The sequence below is a fragment of the Crotalus tigris genome, unplaced genomic scaffold (assembly GCF_016545835.1).
Source record: "Crotalus tigris isolate CLP2741 ecotype Arizona unplaced genomic scaffold, ASM1654583v1 scf7180000019137.2069052, whole genome shotgun sequence".
Lineage (NCBI taxonomy): Eukaryota > Metazoa > Chordata > Lepidosauria > Squamata > Viperidae > Crotalus > Crotalus tigris.
The window spans coordinates 608,206-630,338 of NW_024097395.1; the positions used below are offsets into that span (position 1 = coordinate 608,206).

General features: G+C 43.4%; 2 protein-coding genes across 3 annotated transcripts in view; one reads left to right on the forward strand and one right to left on the reverse strand.

Annotated features, from left to right (window-relative positions):
* Positions 1-10,548, reverse strand: part of SQLE (squalene epoxidase) — a 29,270-nt gene extending 18,722 nt beyond the window's left edge. The window contains exons 1-2 of one of the 2 annotated variants that reach the window (XM_039359801.1): positions 10,252-10,548; positions 8,758-9,930 (exon numbers count right to left, since the gene is read on the reverse strand). In XM_039359801.1, the coding sequence (XP_039215735.1) occupies positions 8,758-9,042 (285 nt within the window). In that variant the 5' untranslated portion in view covers positions 9,043-9,930; positions 10,252-10,548. Of the gene's footprint in view, positions 1-8,757; positions 9,931-10,191 lie in introns of both variants that reach the window. The other variant, XM_039359800.1, reaches the window with a different exon arrangement.
* A 724-nt stretch (positions 10,549-11,272) lies between these two features.
* BBS10 (Bardet-Biedl syndrome 10) lies at positions 11,273-20,543 on the forward strand. Its single transcript, XM_039359817.1, has 2 exons — positions 11,273-11,523; positions 17,239-20,543. The coding sequence occupies exons 1-2, from the start codon at positions 11,333-11,335 to the stop codon at positions 19,181-19,183; spliced, it is 2,136 nt and encodes a 711-aa protein (XP_039215751.1). The 5' UTR covers positions 11,273-11,332; the 3' UTR covers positions 19,184-20,543.
* Positions 20,544-22,133: the final 1,590 nt, after the last annotated feature.

Here is a 22,133-nt window from a genome sequence, read left to right on the forward strand (position 1 = left end):
AGGTCAAGGTCTACTTGTATAACTTTTTACTAAGATAGATAGAGCAAACTAGATTACCAGGTTTAAACCTACCAATGCACCATTCCCTGCTAATGGTAAGAGCACAGCACTGATTAATTTGACACATCTGGTTAATGTATCACATATGCAAGCAAAGTCATTTACTCCAAAATATTCACACTGTTCTATCTAGCCAATACCTCTAGCCCAAACATAACTTTGAAAGCGAACTTTTTTTTTTTTTTTTGCCCATTCACCAATTAGAGCTACATACAGTGTACTGGCACACTCAAAATGATATGCAGGTTCTGAGGTTTTGCTTGATAAAAAATACAGGAAACCAGAAGTTACCTTCAAGTGTTACATGTTTATTCAGCTGAACAAAGACAGGCTTCTCTAAAAAGAGAAAAGCCCCAAATACCAAAAAAGCCTTATTTTTATACCTACTTTGATTACATAAGCAATTCACCCAGCAAAGCTGACACACATAAGATAAAGACTTCGCCCTTTAAGGCTGGCACACTGTAGATAAGAAGGAAGAAAGCAGAAGTAGCTAATATGTTCTTTTGGGTGGTTTGGGTGTTTTCCCCAAGGTACCATATGTTCCCGGATGAGTTAGAATATTGGGTGTTTCCTTTGCTGTCCTTTCATGATCTGGCATTCATGGTTCTGCAAGCAGCCAGAGAGAGCGGGGCCATCTGCACATATTCACAATTGCTACTGTCCCCTAAGTCCGGGTCAACATAATCCCCCCTTTCATAAGAGCTGTTCACAGACGTATGACCATGAAACTGAAGAGACAGAGGATAAGCTTCTGCAGTATATTGTCCACATCGTTTAGGACAAGCACAGGTGATTAGGGGAAAGCAGTGAATGACACAACAGGAAACAAGAGCAAGGAATACTACAAAGAGAAAACCAATGAATAATTCCCTAAACCAACCCCATCCTGGGAGCCAACTGGTGAGAAATGAGAATATACCATTGAAGACCCTCCCCCCCATACAGTATCAGTAGAAATCTTCAGATCTTTAGGGTAATTCTTAATTTCTTCCTCCATGAGATGGATGGTGTGACTAATATTAACTTGATAATCAGTTATAAAAGTGCAGCAATGTGAGTGAACTAAAGCACACACCCCACCTTTTGCAGCCAGTACCATATCCAATGCTTGGTGATTCTGTACCCCCACCTCCAGTATCTCTCCCTGTTCCTTATTGAATTGTGTAAATGCCAGTATGGTGTGGTTAAACATTTCCTCTGTCCGGTCACCTAATTCTATAATAGAATTATAATTCAAACCAACTCCTATAGCTGGAATTAATGCTCGTGCAATGGCATTTCCCAGGCCATGAGGTACAGGATGGTGTTCAATATGTTCTTCATGCTCAAGGTGGCCCTCGTCCCGCCGATTGCGAATGCGGAAGTTCCAATCATTATGTTGGATAATACGACCAGAAGGAAAGATAAGTCCGGGTCAACAAAAATACAAGTGGCTGCAACAAGGACAACCAGTGGTAGAATAGATATATTGCATGTAAAAAAATACAAATTTTTCATAAATTCAAAAGCAATGAAAAATGGCTTCCTGCCATACTGTATTTAGTTTTCAGCACTTCCAATAAAAGTTATTTTGCTAGAGTTCACTAATTACACATTTATTGACTGAATTTACTTTAAAATGCGCTTGTTACAGATGGACTTACAAGGTGCTGAAACAGCAGGAACACAGGCTTTGTTGCTCTTAATGCAATAACTGCCAAATCCATATAATGAAAAGACAAGAACAGCCAGTTGAATATTCATCATGGTTGACAACTCTGACTAGTTATGCTCCCGTGTGCCTTTAAAGGGGTACAAGTTGGGACAACTTCTAGAGCAGTGGTTCTCAACCTGTGGGTCGGGACCCCCTTTGGGGGTCGAACGACCATTTCACGGGGGGTCGCCAAACAACGCAGCCCGCCATTTTTTTCCCCTTTTCCTTAGCTGTGCTACTCCCTTTTATTCTATTGGCTTTTGAAAGCCAATAGAATTAGACTCTCTTGAATAGAGTCTAATTCTATTGGCTTTCAAAAGCCAATAGGAATTGTCCAGGCTGTCTCTGCCCTGCTGAGCCCGCCAAAATTCCCATTCTGCAAACGGTGCTGCACCAGTTGAGTAGTCCTCGACTTACGACCGGTTGAGTAGTTCTCGACTTACGACCGGTTGGGGGTCACGGCATTAAAAAGGTTGAGAACCACTGTTCTAGAGTTCCCAGCAAAATATTTATTTTCTAGAATTGTCATCCTAGTTGATCTGGAGAAAATCACATTGGGAAAAGCTTGGCTAGGTTTAGATCCAAATACTGGCTGTGTTCACACACAGACATACATGGTTTATGTGATCATAATTTAATGAATTGATACAATGCGTGCTATTGAATGATAATTTAAAACACGCTAAGGCAGTGGCCCCCAACCTATTGGACACCAGGGACTGGTTCTGTGGGGAGAGGTCTTTCCGCTGACTAGAGCGGGTGTGGTTTCAAGGGTTGGGTGCCCTTGCACCAAAGTAAAAAGTGATTGCTTTGTGACAAATTCAACCAAGGGGATTTACTTGCAAATGAACTTAAATAGGTAAGCTAGTAATAGCTTTGTGTACATAACTGATATTTCAAAATAATGTACCTGTTACTTAGTAACTGTAGCCCTCATCCTAGCAAGTTGAAATAATTGCCTGGGATCTGAAATGTTAGAATTATATAACTGAGACATATTCTGCAAATTCAACATAAAGTTTCAAGTTTATAAGTTTTATATAAGTGAAGGACTTCCACTTTGCTGACGCGGCCACTGGAAGGTAAGCTTCGTCTTCCGCGTCCGATTTTGCATCGCTGGGGGACCCTGGAAAGGGTTGACAGTCACCCTGTAGGGGCAACAAGCAAGGAGGGGACTCCCGCTTGATTGCGGGAGGGCGGTAGCCCTTCCGCTCGATCCAGGGCAGCCCTTCAAACTGGCGGACGAAAGAGCAGCCATAGAAATATGGCCCATCACTAGGCTGCAGACAGCCGAAGTCAAACTTACTACCAGGCACCTATAAAGCAGCACGGATTAAAAATAATAATAATAATCTTAAACGGTATGTGGGTAAACTGATATTACAACTTGTTATTGCCTAAAGGAGACTTGGCTTGAAGCCCAGACTATAGATAAGACTTTTGCAACCTTGGCAGATATCAGCTGTGAGAAGCCCAGCTGTGTTCTATACTCAGTGACAAAATTATTTTCATTCTCTAATTGTAAAGCTTTTAACACACCACTACAAGGACATGGATTAAGATCAGGAACAGAGATTCTCTTTATGTTGAAAGCAATTTATGAAACTATTCTTACAGCTTCTGATAAAATAAGAAGCTACAGAAAAAAACAAGATGTCAGCCTAGATATGCAAACCCAAACTTTGATTACAACTAAAGAATCAACTACACAGAATATAATAGAAGCGGAACAATCAAATACTATGATAGAAGACCCAACTGATCAACAAATAAGTTAATGGAAAACCCAGAAAAGGGACTGACAACACTGAAAATGGAAAAGATTCTCTATATCAGTGATGGCAAACCTTTTAGAGATCAAGTGCCCAAATTGCAACCCATAACCCACTTATGCATCGTCGGATGCCGGGTGGGTGTGGCCAATTGGGTGGGTGTGGCTGCGATGGCAATAGCAGATTGGGTGGGACTAAAAGTTCAATCAATCAATTGCAAAGATCTTTTTTTTTCCCGCGAGAAGTTGAAATTGACTGATTGAACCTTTTTTTTTGTACACGGTGGTGGAGGCCTAAAGCGAAAAGGTTTTATAAAACCCAGTGACGGCGCGTGTGCCCACAGAGAGGGCTCTGAGTGCCGCCATTGGCACCCGTGCCATAGGTTCGCCACCACTGCTCTATATAAACCAGAAGAAACCTGAGGATCAAGAAGAACAGACTGAAGGGAAGATAAACATTTCAGGACAACTACATCGAGATGGAAAAATAGAGAGACGATTTGTTAGCCCTTCCCAAAAAAATGGCAACTGGATGGCCTCTTTTATCTCAAACAATAATAACAGAGGGAGATCTATTTGATGACTTAAAAGCACAAATATAGAAGGCGAGTTGGAGAAGAAAGCTGAAGAAAATTGGGGTTTTGACTTAATAGTGAAGATCAAAATAGAATATATTCAAATAGACAAGATGTGTCCTTTGAATACTAGATATTGTTATAAAATGAGATAAAGAAAACTGGTCATTTAAAACTTGGAAGTATAAATATTAAAAGTTAAATTTGAATATTGTTTATAAAGGCTGAATGTAAAAGTAATTAAGATATATATAAGCTAAAATTTATTGAAAAATGTAATAAACATGTTTTTACTTAGCTGATATAAATATGAGATCGTAGACATTAAGACAGTGGTTCTCAACGTTTTTAATGCTGCGACCCCCAACCGGTTGTAAGTCGAGGACTACCCAACTGGTTGTACGTTGAGGACTACCCAACCGGTCGTACGTCAAGGACTTTCCCTGCCTGGGAGCGCCGGGCATGCATGCTGCCATCCCCTGCGCCGGTCGAGGCGTAGCTGGCAAGGGGCAGCGATGGCGCAGGGCAGCCACCGGCTGGGCCACCAGCTGGCCCAGCCCAAGGGAGGTAAGGCACCTGCTGGGCCCCATGCGCGCCAGCAACCCTCCCTGCGCCCGCCGGCCTCCCACCTCCCACCCCTGGCCCTCTTTTACTTACATTTTTAGTAGTTGCTCAGCAGGGAGGGGTGGAAACTTCCAGACAGCTCGCCTTTGCTGCAGACAACTTGCAGCACTGTTTGCAGAATGGGACTTTTGGCGGGCTCAGCAGGGCAGAGACAGCCTGGACAATTCCTATTGGCTTTTGAAAGCCAATAGAATTAGACTCTATTCAAGAGAGTCTATTCTATTGGCTTTCAAAAGCCAATAGAATAAAAGGGAGTAGCACAGCTAAGGAAAAGGGGGAAAAAATAGTGGACTGCGTTGTTTGGCGACCCCTGTGAAATGGTTGTTTGATCCCAAATGGGGTCGCGGCCCACAGGTTGAGAACCACTGCATTAAGAGAAAAAGAGAGGAAGTATTTGATGTTAAAACAAGAGAAATTTTGCTTATTAAATTCAAGACGTTTGGAAATTAATAGAAAATAAGAATGTTATATTGTATTATTAATTAGATGATGTAAGATGGTGAGAAATAGAATATTTCTCAGGTTGCTGCTTCTTAATCCAGGTCGGTTATTAATAAAGCTCCCCTCATCTGGGACCTGATACTGGATGAGGAGGCCAACCTGGCATGTACTACTGAGACCTGGCTGGGCCAAGAGGGAGGTGTTCCTCTCTCAGAGATGTGCCCAGACGGGTTTCACCAACCGCGATTCCAGGGAAGGGGTGGGGGAATGGCGATTCTTGTCCGAGAATCCTTGAGACCTCGCAGGATCCCTGCCCCAGAGATTGTTGGGTGTGAGTCCCTTCTCTTGAGGTTGGATTCAAGGGTTCAGTTGGGCTTGTTGCTGACATACCTGCCTCCCAGCTATGTGACAACAGCCTTGCCCGAGCTGCTGGAGGGGGTAGCCAGGTTGGCGGTGGAATTCCCCAGGCTTATGGTTCTGGGGGATTTCAATCTGCCGTCACTCGACGAATCCTCCGGTGCGGCTTAGGAGTTCATGGCTTCCATGACAACCATGGACCTGACCCAGATAATTCAGGGTCCGACCCATAGGGGAGGACACACGCTCGACTTGGTATTTCTCTCGGGGCAGTGGAGACGTGATTTTGATTTAAGGGGTATAGCTACTTCTCCCTTGTCATGGTCGGATCACTTCCTGTTGAGGTTAGATTTCTTGGTCCTACTCCCCCACCGCAGGGAGGCGGAACCGATTAGGTGGTTCCGCCCCAGGTGTTTAATGGACCCGGAGGGGTTCCGAATAGCGCTTGGGGGTTTTCCTGATTCCCTCCTCCACGAACCGGCTGAGTCCTTGGTTGCTGCTTGGAATAAGGCGGCATCAGGGGCGTTAGACCGGATCGCGCCTTTGCGACCTCTCTGTGATTGTGGATCCTGGAGGGCACCTTGGTTTACCAAGGAGCTACGGGAGATGAAGTATCAGAAGAGATGTCTAGAGCGATGCTGGAGGGCTAGTAACTTCAAACCCGACCGGACACTTTTAAGAGCCTATATTAGGACCTATTTAGTGGCGATACGAGCGGCAAAATGTTCGCATTTTTCCACACTTATTGTGTCTGCAGAATCTCGCCCCGCCGCCCTGTTTAGGGTGACCCGTTCCCTACTTAATGTTCGGGAAGCCGGGGAGCCCTTACAGGGTAGGGCGGAAGAATTTGTGCAGTTTCTATCAGACAAAATCGCTCAGATTCGGACAGACCTAGACTCCGATTGGGCAGGGCCTTCTGAGATGACCGGGGCAGGTCTTAGCCCAGTTTTATGGGATGAATTTGAGTTGGTGACCGCTGAGGATGTTGACAGAGCAGTGGGAGCGATGAGTGCCTCCACTTGTTTATTGGACCCGTGTCCTTCCTGGTTGGTCTCGGCCGTCAAGGAGGTGACACGAGGCTGGCTCCAGGTGTTGATCAATGCTTCGTTGAGGGAGGGATCTTTCCCGCAACCCTTGAAGGAAGCGGTTGTGAGGCCCCTTCTCAAGAAGCCTACCCTGGACCCGGCTGATTTAAATAACTTCCGTCCAGTCTCCAATCTCCCCTTTTTGGAGAAGGTTGTAGAGAGAGTGGTGGTGCTCCAGCTCCAACGGTCTCTGGATGAAGCGGATTACCTAGACCCTTTTCAATCTGGCTTCAGGCCCAGCTTCAGCACAGAAACTGCTTTGGTCGCGCTGATGGATGATCTCTGGCGGGCCCGAGACAGGGGTTATTCCTCTGTCTTGATGCTACTTGACCTCTCAGCGGCTTTTGATACCATCGATCATGGTATCCTTTTGCGATGACTTGGAGGGATGGGAGTGGGAGGCACCGTTTTACGGTGGTTCTGCTCCTACCTCTCTGGCCGGTTGCAATCGGTATTGGTGGGGGGCAGAGGTCAACCCCGAGGCCCCTTGAATGCGGGGTGCCGCAGGGGTCGGTCCTCTCCCCCGTTTAACATTTACATGAAGCCACTGGGTGAGATCATCAGACAGCACGGGGTGAGGTTTCATCAGTATGCTGATGATACCCAGCTATATATCTCTTCCCCAAGCTCTCTCAGTGAAGCGGCTGATGTGATGGGCCGTTGCCTTGAAGCCGTGAGGGTCTGGATGGGGGTTAACAGACTCGGGCTCAATCCTGACAAGACCGAGTGGCTTTGGATGTTGCCTCCCAAGGATCATGTTAACTGTCCAGTGTTGACTCTAGCAGGGGAAAATATACCCCCTTCGGAGCGGGTTCACAACTTGGGTGTCCTCCTTGATCCACAGCTGAAACTGGAACATCATTTGACGGCAGTCGCTGGGAGGACCTTTGTACAAGTCCGTCTGTTGCACCAGTTGCAACCCTACCTGGACTGGGAGGCTCTCCTTACAGTCACTCATGCCCTTGTCACCTCACGCCTGGACTACTGCAACGCGCTCTACATGGGGCTACCCTTGAAAAGCATTCGGAGACTACAGTTGGTCCAGAATGCAGCCGCGCGAGTGATAGCGGGTGTTCCTCGGTACACTCATGTTACACCTATCCTCCGCGAGCTGCACTGGTTGCCTATTGGTCTCCGGGTCCAATTCAAGGTGTTGGTTATTACCTTTAAAACTCTATATGGCTCAGGGCCAGGCTATTTGCAAGACCGCCTACTACCTCATAGTTCCCTTCGTCTGGTTAGATCCCACAGGCTGGGCCTCCTTCAGGTCCCATCGGCCAAGCAGTGCCATTTGGTGGGGCCGTGGGGGAGGGCTTTCTCTGTGATGGCACCCACGTCTTGGAACCAGCTCCCCCCGGAGATTAGGACCGCTTCCACCCTGTTGGTTTTCTGCAAGCTGCTTAAGACCTGGCTTTTCCGGCAGGCCTGGGGTTTATAAAATCTGACCCCTGGATGAATGTTACTGTATTGTTTGTCTTGTTAAGTTATATTGTGTTTTTTTTATTGTTAGCTGCCCGGAGTCCTGCGGGAGTGGGGCGGTCTATAAATTTTAATAAATAAATAAATAATAAATATTTAAATAGATAAGACGTGTATCCTGAATATTAGACTTTGTGATGAACTGTGATAGGGAACTTTGGTTACTTAAAACTTGGAAATTATAAACATTAAATGTTAAATTTAAATATTAACGGGAAACTAAAAATTGGGAGAAACTAATTAGGACATTGATTGTCTATAAAGACTGAATGTTAAAATAACCAGGATATATATAAGCTAAAAATTATTGATAAATGTAAGAATGTTATTTTTATTTAATTGATATAATAAGAATTGTATTACTTTAAACATGTGAAAGTAAATACTAAGGGGAAAAGAGAAGAAATATTTAATGTGGTAGTTTGAGACTTGTACAAAAGATACTTGTATGTCACTGAATTATCGATTAACTCAGCCGCCATATTGCTTTTTAAATACTTAAATGTAAAATTAGAAAATCAATAAAACATTAAAAGTATAAAGTTTTATATAAGTGAATACTTCTATAGTAGTAAAATCATCTAACATCTGTTCTTCAATTTGAATTTTGCAAATGGAACACAAATTTATAAGACTATTCTCTTAAACTATTCAAATAAAATAACATACCCTTTTGGTCTTTGGCTGCAGTTTCTCCGTAGAATCAGCATGGGATTTAGTCCAGAAAAAGCCAACAAATGGCAAGGCAGCAAGAAAATTGGAAAACATTCCACAATGAGGTTGCTGCTTATTCTGTGGCTGGGGTCCCCACGATCGGTACCAATAAGAGAGCATCAAGCCAAGAGAAAAAAACACCAGCGTGGAAATGAGCATCTCCTTGTTGGCATAACTTAGCAAATCTCCACATTTTTTGTAGACATAGATAAAGGAAGCAATGCCCAGAAAAGTCCACATTGTGAGTGCTCTGTTTTTATATGTCCAAAGATGTACAAAATTGTTTAAAGATTTTATAAAGACAAAAAATGCATGTATAAAAAAAAGCTTACACAGAGTCAAAGAAGTCAGGAAATTTCAAGGCATTTGTAGGAGCACTGTATTTCATGAAGAACCATTTTGTGACACAAAACTTGTCCTACTCTATTTAGGATTGCTAACCACAATCTAAACTATATATGTAACAATATGTGTAACTATATACTGTACAAAACTACAATATGCCGTTCAGGGCACAGGTTTCCAACATTTGTTTTAGCAGAGGCTATGAAGAATACTGCCAAATACAGTTTTTCACGCTTGCTTAAGAATAAGGAAGGTTCTTGTTACATTTCATAAATTGAAGGATAGTTTGAGCAAACATAGCTTTCAAGGATCACTAGTTTGGTTTAATAAGAACACTGTTTATTGCTCAACATAAATATAAGCTCAAAACTTCTCCTGCCATGTTCTCTCAAAATGCCTTCGTCTATGTCCATAAACTGCAGTAATGTAAAGCTCATTCACCTTATCCTAATTGTTTTTCTGTACCACACATTTGATTCAAAATTCCTTTTTGGTCAGAAAAAACCTAATATCTAAGTGAAGATACTCTGTCAAAATAATGGATGTACCTTGAGAATGGTACCACTTATTTCTTACTGTTGAACGGTGTGTGTGTGTGTGTGTGTGTGTGTAAATTTTAGGGTGCTTGACCCTTCATCCACCAAGAGTGGCAGCTAAAATAACCTGCCTGTCCCTGTGGGTGTTTAAGAAAGTAAAACATCCAGTCAAGCCAGTATGAGAAAAATGCTGCAGTCCATCATGGTGGGTTTTTCCCCTTCTTCTTTCAAAATACTTTACACGATCCTGAAACAAAAACAGAGATTTGATTAACAAAAAAAAAGAACAGCTGTCATTCAAACCGGATGAGGCCAGCCCTCTGGCCCAGATGGAAAGCATCAGTTTATATTCCATCAGTCTCCCCCGGGCTGGTCCCATACAGGTTCCTGACCATAAGGGCTGGGGATGATGGAAAGGTAGTTCAATGCTGAAGCAAGCCCGGCATTTTTAGGAATGGATAGGAAGCAAGCCCGCACCTGACCCAGCCAGGCAGAGGCTTTAAAATACCTGCATCTATAGCCGAAGACTGAGGGAGAAGATGGGATGGGGGGGGGTTCTCACACACACCCCGCCTCGTCTCCGATTCGGTCCCAAAGGCCAAAGGGGACAAGCAGAAAAGGCGACTCGCGTCTTCTTTCCGTTGCTTGAGTTTGCACCCCCTTCTCTTACGCCCCCCCTCAAACGGGAGGAGAAGCTCTGGGTCCCCGTCAGGGCTCGTCTTCCTTCGGGACGACCCAACGCTGCTTGCCTCGAAGCCGCAGAGCTCGCTGCGGCTCCCACCACCTCCGCGCCGAAAGTGCGCCGGGCGGTCGAGGATGCTCCAGGAGAAGCCGGCGAGGAGCGCTCTGAGGCGAGGGAGGCCATATGAGAAGGGGGAGGAGTTTATGCTAATGACTCGCGCCTTTCCAAGCCCCCTCTGGCACGCCGCGCTCCACGCGGCTCAGCCCCAGCTGGCCAATCGGTGGCGCTAGGCCGAGATGGCCTTATGAAGCTCGGGCCAATCGGAAGGGGAAAGAGGCGGGGTTAACTGTTCCACAGGAGCCTAGTGCGATGTGACGTTGAGCGCGCGAGGATTACTCGTCGTCATAGGGACGAAGAGTCGCGCATGGCATCCCCTCTCGTGCGGACGGTGAAATCCCTCAAAGAGCTCGACCTTCAGGGGGTGGTGGGAATACGCTCCTCCGAGAACCGCCTCAGGATATTTCGGAATTTCTTAAAGATGTCATTCCCCAATATCATTGTAGAGGAACTGGGGAGGGGGGGAGAGGCAAGAGAGAATCAGTGTTTTGGAGGATATATGTACTGAAGCCATTCTCGAAAACTAGACTCCTGAATATGTGAGGAAAACTTTTCTCACACACACACACATAACGTTATTCTAGAGCAGGGGTTCTCAACCTTGGCAACGTTGAGAACCCCTGTTCTAGAGAAAGGGGAAGATGACCGCCACTGCCACACCGAGGATCGACTTCACGCACGAGGAGACTCGCTCGAGAGAATTAAACGAGGGGGAAAAAAACACCCCAGTTTAAGTTCCACCAATCAACTCCGCCAAATGGTTCCAAGTCCCGCCAATCACGAGCGCGGGCGGTGGTGACGCCACTATCGGCCGTTCTCTGTGTCTGGACCAGATCCGGCCTTGGTTCCCATGGCGACCGCGGTGCGCTTGGAGCTGGGCCGCTTGGTTCAGGAGGCCGCGGCCCTTGCGGGGGTGGTCCGCGGGTCTCTCGGCCCCCACGGAGGGCAGGTTCTGCTCACCCGCCCCACGGGAGAGGTCCTGCTTTCCCGAGACGGACGGCGTGTGCTGGAGGCCCTGAATGTGGACTCGCCAACGGCCAGGTAGCCGCTTTCGGGTCGAACTTGTGGCCTAGGTCGCTTTGCGGCTTGCGGGGGAAAGGAGAGGCTGGCCTGGGGCTTGGCCGATCATACAACGGGAACAAGAGACGGCGAGGCTTATTTATTTTTATTGGTTTTCCGGTTCCATTGATAGATCGTCCAATCCTGAAGCTAACGGTCTCATCCGAAAATAGAATACAATCTTATAAGACCCGCAAAGAAAATAAAACCCCAAACGTGCATAAAAATATCAAAAACTACAAAACCGGGATCAAAGCCATTTCGTACAAAAGCCATGCAGTGGTGAACCTCACCTTCAGGCATAGGATGTCACCTTCCAGGAAGGCTTTGTCGGATTTCCCAAAGCTCCGGAGGATTAGGAACGATCTGATTTTGAGATGTATTTGAATATTAGTACTGTAACTCGGGTTGATAGTTAGGCTGTTGATTGGATCTCTGAGCTTGGCGAACGTTTGCAGCCAAATCACCAAGCTTGGAGATCAACCAACAGCCTAAGATCTGTTTTTTTCAGGAAGGGAGTTGGAAAGTGTGTGTGTGTGTGTGGGGGGGGAATATAGAAAAAGGTTCCATCAAAGGGCGGTTGAGTAAGGATGAGGCCTGGAGTTGATCCAGAGAATACCCATGGTGGGTTAAATGATCAGGCCAGAGCCACCTAGGACCATCAGAGTGAAACTTGCTACTTTGAATCATGCCTGGAAGCCATGATTCAGCCACTGGAAGATCCCAGGTATCTCCCTTCACTGCTTGGGCTGCTGCATTCTGCACTACTACCTCCAAATGTTCTTTATGGGCAACTCTATATAGAGCGCACTACCGTAAACCAATTGGGAAATGATTAGCGTGTGAGAGAGTGTGAGCAAGGCTTTCCGATCCAAGAATGGCCAGCATCGGCATACTACATGCAACTGCAAAAGCCCTCCTTGCAAGACTTGCCATCTCATCAAGCAGCAGCTGAATTTGGGAGGAGATAGTCCCTCCTTTGAGTGTAACTGCTACCTTCAAGGAGGAGAAGAGCATCTGTAAGACCATGTCTCCCATTCTAACCCATCAGAGATGGTCCAGAAGGATACTAAGCCCAGTGGCACTGAAAGTGGAGCAGGAAAATTGCTCTTCCCTCATCCTGCTTTGAAATGTGTAGCACCTGAAGGTCATGTGGGTGCCAAGCCCTTGTTTCCCCTACACTTCGTATCACAAACTATAAATGATTATAGTTAAGCCAAAACCAGATAAATCATTTTTGCAGTATTGTTATTTTAGTTTCAGCTGAGTTCTGGACCATTAGCTAACCACATTTTATCCTCTCCTGTGATGCAAACCTGGGATTAGATTATGTCTCCTGCTATGCAAATGAAATGTTTGCCTGTTAATTGAATCTGCTTCTTTGATTATTTTCAGTCATTTTTAGTACGCAACCCAAGTATATATTAAAGTACACTATATTTATATTCCTTATGAAACTCATACTCATACACTCATACAATCACAATAGTAAAATAGGATTAATAAATCTAGCTCAGTGGTTCTCAACCTTTTTAATGCCGCGACCCCCAACCGGTCGTAAGTCGAGGACTACCCAACCGGTTGTAAGTCGACTTTCCCTGCCCAGGAGTGCCGTGCATGCGTGGTGCTGCCCCCTGCGCCGGCTGAGGCGTAGCTGGCAAGGGGCAGCAACAGCGCAGGGTGACCACTGGCTGGGCCACCAGCTGGCCCAGCCCAAGGGAGGTAAGGCACCCGCCGGGCCCCACATGCGCCAGCAACCCTCCCTGCACCCGCCGGCCTCCCACCTCCCACCCCTGGCCCTCTTTTACTTACATTTTTAGTAGTTGCTCAGCAGGGAGGGGTGGAAACTTCCAGACAGCTCGCCTTCGCTGCAGACAACTTGCAGCACCGTTTGCAGAATGGGACTTTTGGCGGGCTCAGCAGGGCAGAGACAGCCTGGACAATTCCTATTGGCTTTTGAAAGCCAATAGAATTAGACTCTATTCAAGAGAGTCTATTCTATTGGCTTTCAAAAGCCAATAGAATAAAAGGGAGTAGCACAGCTAAGGAAAAGGGGGAAAAATGGCGGACTGCGTTGTTTGGCGACCCCCGTGAAATGGTTGTTCGACCCCAAATGGGGTCGCGATCCACAGGTTGAGAACCGCTGATCTAGCTAGTAATATATTTATTTTATTTATTTATATTCCATATTCGTATTTGTTAAGCACCCTTTACCTTGGAAGCAATCCCTTGAAAGGATCACTTTCCACTGATGAGAAAATAATGTTTTCAATAAATGCTTTCTGTTTTTATATTCTTTATTAATAGAAGAGAGTATATGTAGTTCAAAGCTGAATCACCAGCAGTAATGATGTTATCTACTTGGGCAATAAAAGTCTGCAAATAATCAACAAGCTCTGAGCATCAAGGACTTCACAATTCTTTATTAAATTGTTATGTTTACCCCTCCTGTGGAGATATTTAGATCTAACATAAATTATTCTGCCTCCAAAGACAAGGAAAGGTAGAAATAGATCACTGTATGGTAAAAGAGCCACTGAGCAATATAACATGCACTCATACAACTAATCTTTCCTGCTCAAAAGCAGGAATGGACAAGTTGTCACACAAGAACCAGCTCCAAAGATTGAGCTAACAGGAAAGTAATTTCACCGTCTCTACTTAACAAAGCAGAACTTGACTTCTTGTCTCATAGAGGAAACTTAATATGAGCTGTTACTACTATCTATAATTTCAGGCTTGCCTGAGGCAAAAATTATAAAAGCTTGCGATTTTTTCTTTATCATCCTTTTTAACTAAAGCAAAATACAGGTGACAAGCAACAGGGAGAAAGCAGAACTATTTAACTCATTTTTTGCATCTGTCTTTACACAAAGGGAAAAAACAGACCAACCTATCAAAAATAGTGCCATAAAAAACAAAACAGAAACACAAGTTAAGATAGGCAAGAAAATGGTTAGTGAGCACCTGTCCAGCCTAGATGAGTTCAAATCGCCAGGACCAGACGGATTACACCCCAGAGTTCTCAAGGAACTGGCAGATGTGATATTGGAGCCACTCAACTATATTTTTCAAAGATCCTGGAGCACAGGGGAACTACCAGAGGACTGGAAAAGAGCTGATGTAGTTCCCATCCTCAAAAAAGGAAAAAAAAGGGATCCAGGAAATTACAGACCTATCAGCCTGACCTCAATACCTGGGAAGATCCTGGAAAAGATAATCAAACAACGAATCAACGAACACCTAGAGGCAAACAAAGTCATTACTAAAAGCCAACATGGGTTTGTCAAAAATAGATCATGCCAGACAAATTTTATTGCATTCTTTGACCAAGTGACAAAATTAGTGGATCAGAGGAATGCTGTGGACATAATTTACTTGGACTTCAGTAAGGCATTTGATAAAGTAGATCACAACCTACTACTTGACAAGATAGAAAAATGTGGGGTAGACAGAACCACCACCAGATGGATCTGTAGCTGGCTGACCGGCCGGACTCAGCGAGTGGTCCTCAATGGAACTGCATCTATATGGAGGGAAGTGTGTAGTGGGGTGCCCCAGGGCTCTGTTCTGGGCCCAGTACTCTTCAACATCTTCATCAATGACTTGGATGAAGGGATAGATGGGGAACTCATCAAATGTGCAGACGACACCAAGCTGGCAGGAATAGCCAACACTCCAGAAGACAGGCTTCAGATACAGAAGGATCTGGACAGACTTGAACACTGGGCACTAACTAACAAAATGAAATTCAATGGTGGAAAAAGCAAGGTTCTACATTTAGGCAAGAAAAACCAAATGCACAAGTACAGTATAGGTGGCACCATGCTCAATAGTAGTAACTGTGAGAGGGACCTCGGAGTCCTAGTAGACAATCACTTAAATATGAGCCAGCAGTGTGCTGCAGCTGCCAAACAGGCCAACACAGTGCTAGGCTGCATTAACAGAGGGATAGAATCAAGATCACATGAAGTATTAATACCACTCTTCAATGCCTTGGTAAGGCCACACTTGGAATACTGCATCCAGTTTTGGTCACCACGATGTAAAAAGATGTTGAGACTCTAGAAAGAGTACAGAGAAGAGCAACAAAGATGATTAGGGGACTGAGGCTAAAACATATAAGGAACGGTTGCTAGAATTGGGTATGTCTAGTTTAACGAAGAGAAGGACAAGGGGGGACATGATAGCAGTATTCCAATATCTCAGGGGCTGCCATAAAGAAGAGGGAATTAAGCTATTTTTCCAAAGCACCTGAAGGCAGGACAAGAAGCAACGGGTGGAAACTAATCAAGGAGAGAAGCAACCTAGAACTAAGGAGAAACTTCCTGACCGTGAGAACAATTAATCAGTTGAACAGCCTGCCTCCAGAAGCAGTAAATGCTCCAACACTGGAAGTTTTTAAGAAGAGACTGGACAGCCATTTGTCCGAAATGGTGTAGGGTTTCCTGCCCGAGCAGGGGGTTGGACTAGATGACCTCCAAGGTCCCTACCAACTTTACTACTACTATTATTATTATTACTCCAAATGTATGTGTGTATGAATTTATTTATTTATTAAATTTATATGCTTTCTCACTATCGAGCAACTGGGCTAATATAGAAAATGTTTTCTTAACACCGCGTGATACTACCAGTTTATAGTATTATTTATTTATTTTCTTAATGTAAATTATAGCAACTTAATTCCATAGGGCTTTAGGTAATATGCAAATATTAATAACAGAAGTTAATGTATTATAGTAAAAAACAACTAATTTACCACATTAGCATTTTTGAAGCTATTCAAAGACTTGGAAATGCCTGCAACTGAAACATGAGTTAAAGCTGGACAAAAACCCTCTTGTACATTAGATTGAGGACTTTGCAGTATTGGCATTGATGCTATCATTTCTTCCTACCAGAACAGAGGGCTGCATATATTGCTTAACTCAGTGGTTCTCAACCTGTGGGTTGGGACCCCATTTGGGGTCGAACGACCATTTCACGGGGGTCGCCAAACAACGCAGTCCACCATTTTTTTCCCCTTTTCCTTAGCTGTGCTACTCCCTTTTATTCTATTGGCTTTTGAAAGCCAATAGAATAGACTCTCTTGAATAGAGTCTAATTCCATTGGCTTTCAAAAGCCGATAGGAATTGTCCAGGCTGTCTCTGCCCTGCTGAGCCCGCCAAAAGTCCCATTCTGCAAACGGTGCTGTACCAGTTGAGTAGTCCTCGACTTACGACCGGTTGGGGATTGCGGCATTAAAAAGGTTGAGAACCACTGACTTAACTAAAGCAATCTAGGAAATCATGTTTTCCAAGGAATGCTAATAATTGTTGCCAAATATTTGATTCTCTGCTTTTCCAATCCCTCCCTGAATGAATGAAATGAATGAAATCTTGTATTTAGATTCTCATTTAAGTATTCAACAATTCCCCAAGATCTGTTTTTCTGCTTAGTCTCTGCTAGTTCCAAACAAATCAATCTTTTCAAAGACAGATATGCTTAGAAGGGATTAATTTCAGCTTGTACATGAAATCATAGCATGAAGATTCATATGTAAACAAGATAATTATGTTTAGCAATCTTTTATAGATATATGTGGGTCTTGTCAAGAACCCTTTTGGGGTAGAAGTTGGAGAGTTTTAGATACTTCAGATGTTTGAAATAAAGTTTTTTAAGTTAATAATTGGTTTCTTCTTTGGTTTTAACAGAATTATGATAGCATGCATTTCTACACACTGCAATTTATTTGGAGATGGTGCTAAAACATTTATCATTCTGCTTTCTGATTTACTACAACAATTTGAAAAACTTAATAAAAGAGATCAAGGAAAATACTGCAGTTTGAAACACATTTCCCAGTTTCTTGTGAAGATTCAAACAAACATCCTGGATCATATAATGACATGGGACCTTAAGAAACATTTTCGGTCAATCTTTTCTGCTTCTGATTCAGATATAAGACGGAGTATGGAGTTAATGTTAGAACCTTATTTTTGTGGGAAAGTAGGAACTAATAGACAAAAGCTCCTAACTCATTTGGCATGTGATTTCTACTTCAAAGTTACAGCTGGTAAAAAGCAGAATGAGGCATTATACTTGGTGAATGAACATTTTGCAGAACTGCACACCACTGTGACAGGCCTTCCTTTTTCAGATTCCAGGATCCTAGATGGCGTACTACTTCACAGAGACTTTGCAGTATACTGTCCTGCAGATGGTGATAAAAGAATTATAATAATAACAGAACCTATTCATTCCTCTGTATCTGAGTTGGGTATAGAAGTTGTCATAACTGCGGAAGGTGAATTCAAGGCATCAGAAACCTGGATTACAAAAAGAACCCAAACTCTTCTACAGCACTTGCAAGACAATGACATCAAAGTAATACTATCAGGTGTAAAACAGCATGCTATTGTTCATCGCTGTGCAAAAAATAATGGCATATCTATTGCAGATTGCTTGTTGATGGAGGAAATCTCTCTTATTTGCAAGATTACTGGAATTTCACCTTTCAAACCATCTTTGGATGACATTAACAGTGAAATCACTCAAACAGCTGTAGCAAAATTTTGCCAGCCCTTCCACCTTGGAATCAAAAGATTTGTTCACATTGGCTTTGCGAAAACCTCTACCATCCAGCTTCATTGTGTGATTCTCTGTGGACCAGTACATGGAGTTACAGAGCAACACGCGTCTGCTTTTCGTGAAGCATTCAAAATGCTACAACAAATGTTTACAGCAATTCAACTGTCTCAGAACTGTGACTCGGAACTGGAAAATCACTGTCTTTTGAATAGTCGAAATAAAACTCAGCAACATTTATCTCCCCATCAGCCGTTATTTCAGGAACGCAATGATTGGAGAAAACTTCAAACCAACACCAAGCACCTTACACCTTGTGGGCTTAAAATGGAGAAACGCTCTGCATCTTTTTCTGTGGGAGATGAAAAGTTACTCCATTCATCCAGTTATAATTCTTCAAGCATAGCCATGCCTTCTGTTGATGTGATGCATGGTATTAAGAGCTCATTATTCCAGAAAAAGGCTGATGAGTTAATTGGCTGTCGAGCGACTTCTTTAAAACAGACGTTTCAAAAAGAAAGGTTGCAAATGACTGAGACCGAACTTCTTGAAGATAATCAGCCTGCTTATAATACAGTTGATAAAAATGTACAGCTGCAAGCTGGTACAGTCAGTTGTGCCAGGCTTCTTAAATATGATGGGAACGATAAAAGGGGTAATCAGAATGATTCTGACTCTTACATAGAATCGGGAACAGTTTTGCCAGTAGGCGGGCTCTTTGAAATTCTGTTACATTACTATCTATCTAACTACGCAAAACAATGCCAGTCATCAAATACATCCATCATTTGTTCTATAGTTGCTGATGTATTGCTTAGTGTTCCAAAAACACTCTGCCTGACACAAAAAAGGAATGCTTTTCCTCAGCTCTGTCTTCAAGTTACCAATGCCCTCAAAAGCAATCAGCAGCTTCTGCCAGATCAAAAGCTTCTAGAATCAGTGTCTTGTAAGTATCACTTAGTAGCTTCTGTGCTTCAGTGTGCAGCGCAGTTGCTTAGTGTTGACCTAATCATTAGCATTAAAAGGCTACCACAGAAGGCTGAAGAGAGCGACTCAGAAGTCGATGGGTAAAAGCAGACTCCTTATATACTGGAGGGAATCTCATTCATCTTGTCTGATTTCTTCTTTTCTCCCCTAATTCTTCGTGAAAGGACCCCAAAGGAGAGGAAAGAGAAATACTATAACCATATTACTCTTCCTTATTCAGATTTCTGATTACTAATAAGGACTTCCAAATATTTGGCTTTTGCAAGAACTATCCCCAAGTTTATTTACATTGCCTCAAATTTCATGCAGTATAGATCAAAATCAAAATTGAACGGAGGGGCATTAGATACTCACACTAGTATCAGTGATAGACAAAAAATGTCCTTACCTTTACACACACAGAATGCATTGGGGAAAAAAAAAATAAGAGGCAGTAATTATTATATTTTCCCTGAAAAATCAATATGAACTTATTTCCAGAAGTGGTTCCTTATAAAGGCAACCTTTAGGGGGTGGGTGTCAAACATATCAGCTCTGCATTTGTTCAGTTTGTGTGTTAAATCTTGTCATGACTTTCTTCTAGATCAGACATGTCAAACTCGTGACGTAGCAAGATGTATCGGGACAGTTTTGCCATTGCTGGCAGTGGGGTGGGTGCGGCTTCCAGATGATGCATTTGGCCCACGGGCCGGCAGTTTGACACCCCTGTTAGATGCTTGAGGTAGTGTCGGTATCACTCTAAGTTTTTCAAAGTTGACAGAGAGAATGTGACTGGCCACAAGTCACTCAGCTCTTCTAAGTTCCTGGTTAAATGTATTTGATTGTTTCTTGTCTGTGGAGAAATCAAAGTTTCCGATTTCCACAGCATTGGAACTCCAAAGTTATTCAGAATCTGTTTTGTCTGGAAAAGCATTCAGTGTCGGTAGTACAGGAATGACGTTGCTGAGAAAATGTTGATTAGTCTGAATGCGCTAAGATTTCTCTGGTTATTTGACCTTGAGGAAGTTTAAAACAGGGAAAGCTAGATTTTCATAATTTCCAAAAATTTAGTATTGTGAAATGTTACTTTATAAGGAACCACTTCTAGAAATATTTGTCCTTCAGGGAAAATATAATCATTACTGCTTCCCCCTTTTCCCCCCAAATGTATCCTTTCAGTGTGTAAAGGTAGGGACATATTTTACCTGCCACTGACTTTCATCGGATTGGGTTGATGTTGTGTTTTTCTCCATTAGTAGGAGATTCACATCATGAAAAAATTATGAAATGCCAACAAATAATTAGGAAAACTAGACTGCATCTAATACAGAATTATGGAGAAAGGGCTGGCAATATTGGATTATTATTATTAATAATAATAATAATAATAATAATAATAATAATAATAATAATAATAATAAAAAGTTGGAAGGGACCTTGGAGGTCATCTAGTCCAACCCCCCGCTCAGGCAGGAACCCTACACCATTTCAGACAAATGGCTGTCCAGTCTCTTCTTAAAAACTTCCAGTGTTGGAGCATTCACCGCTTCTGGAGGTAGGTTGTTCCATTGGTTAATTGTTCTAACTGTCAGGAAGTTTCTCCTTAGTTCTAAGTTGCTTTTCTCCTTGATCAGTTTCCATCCGTTGCTTCTCATCCTGCCTTCAGGCACCTTGGAGAATAGCTTGACTCTCTCTTCTTTGTGGCAGCCCCTGAGATATTGGAACACTGCTATCATGTCCCCCCTCATCCTTCTCTTCGTTAAACTAGACATACCCAATTCCAGCAACCGTTCCTTGTATGTTTTAGCCTCCAGTCCCCTAATCATCTTTGTTGCTCTTCTCTGTACTCTTTCTAGAGTCTCAGCATCTTTTTTACATTGTGGTACAAACTGGATGCAGTATTCCAAGTGTGGCCTTACCAAGGCATTGTAAAGTGGTATGAATACTTCATGTGATCTTGATTCTATCCCTCTGTTAATGCAGCCCAGCACTGTGTTGGCTTTTTTGGCAGCTACAGCACAGTGCTGGCTCATATTTAAGTGATTGTCTACTAGGACTCCGAGATCCCTCTCACAGTTACTACTATTGAGCAAGGTACTCCCTATACTATACCTGTACATTTGGTTTTTCTTGCCTAAATGTAGAACCTTACTTTTTTCACCATTGAATTTCATTTTGTTAGATAGTGCCCAGTGTTCAAGTCTGCCCAGGTCCTCCTGTATCTTAAGCCTGTCTTCTGGAGTGTTGGCTATTCCTGCCAGGTTGGTGTCATCCGCAAATTTGATGAGTTCCCCATCTATCCCCTTGTCCTAATCACTGATGAAGATGTTGAAGAGCACTGGGCCTAGAACAGAGCCCTGGGGCACCCCACTACACACTTCCCTCCATGTAGATGCAGTTCCATTGAGGACCACATGCTGAGTACGGCCAGTCAGCCAGCTACGAATCCATCTGGTGGTGATGCTGTCTAACCCACATTTTTCTATCTCATCGAGTAGTAGGTTGTGATCTACTTTATCAAATGCCTTACTGAAGTCCAAGTAAATTATATCCACAGCATTCCTCTAATCCACTAATTTTGTCACTTGGTCAAAGAATGCAATAAGATTTGTCTGGCATGATCTGTTTTTGACAAACCCATGTTGGCTTTTAGTAATGACTTTGTTTGCTGATTCGTTGTTTGATTACCTTTTCCAGAATCTTCCCAGGTATTGAGGTCAGGCAGATAGGTCTGTAATTTCCTGGAACAAAAAACATATTTAATCAGATAGATTATTTGCATTCATGACGATTGCCTCTGATAATACATCTCTTGTCCATTCCTATAGGTGAAAGAATGATTCTCCTTCCATACCATCTTTATAGCGGCACAGGGTCATCGGGTGACATTTGATGGCCCAGGCCCTTCTTTAGACAAAAACATTCCAAACTGGCTTGTGTCCAGGAAGTCTCCCAATGCCCTTTAGAAACTCCTCCCACTGACCCATTAACATGGGATGACTGACTAGATAAACTGCATTTCCCATAATCCATCTCTTAAGGAGATAGCACTTAA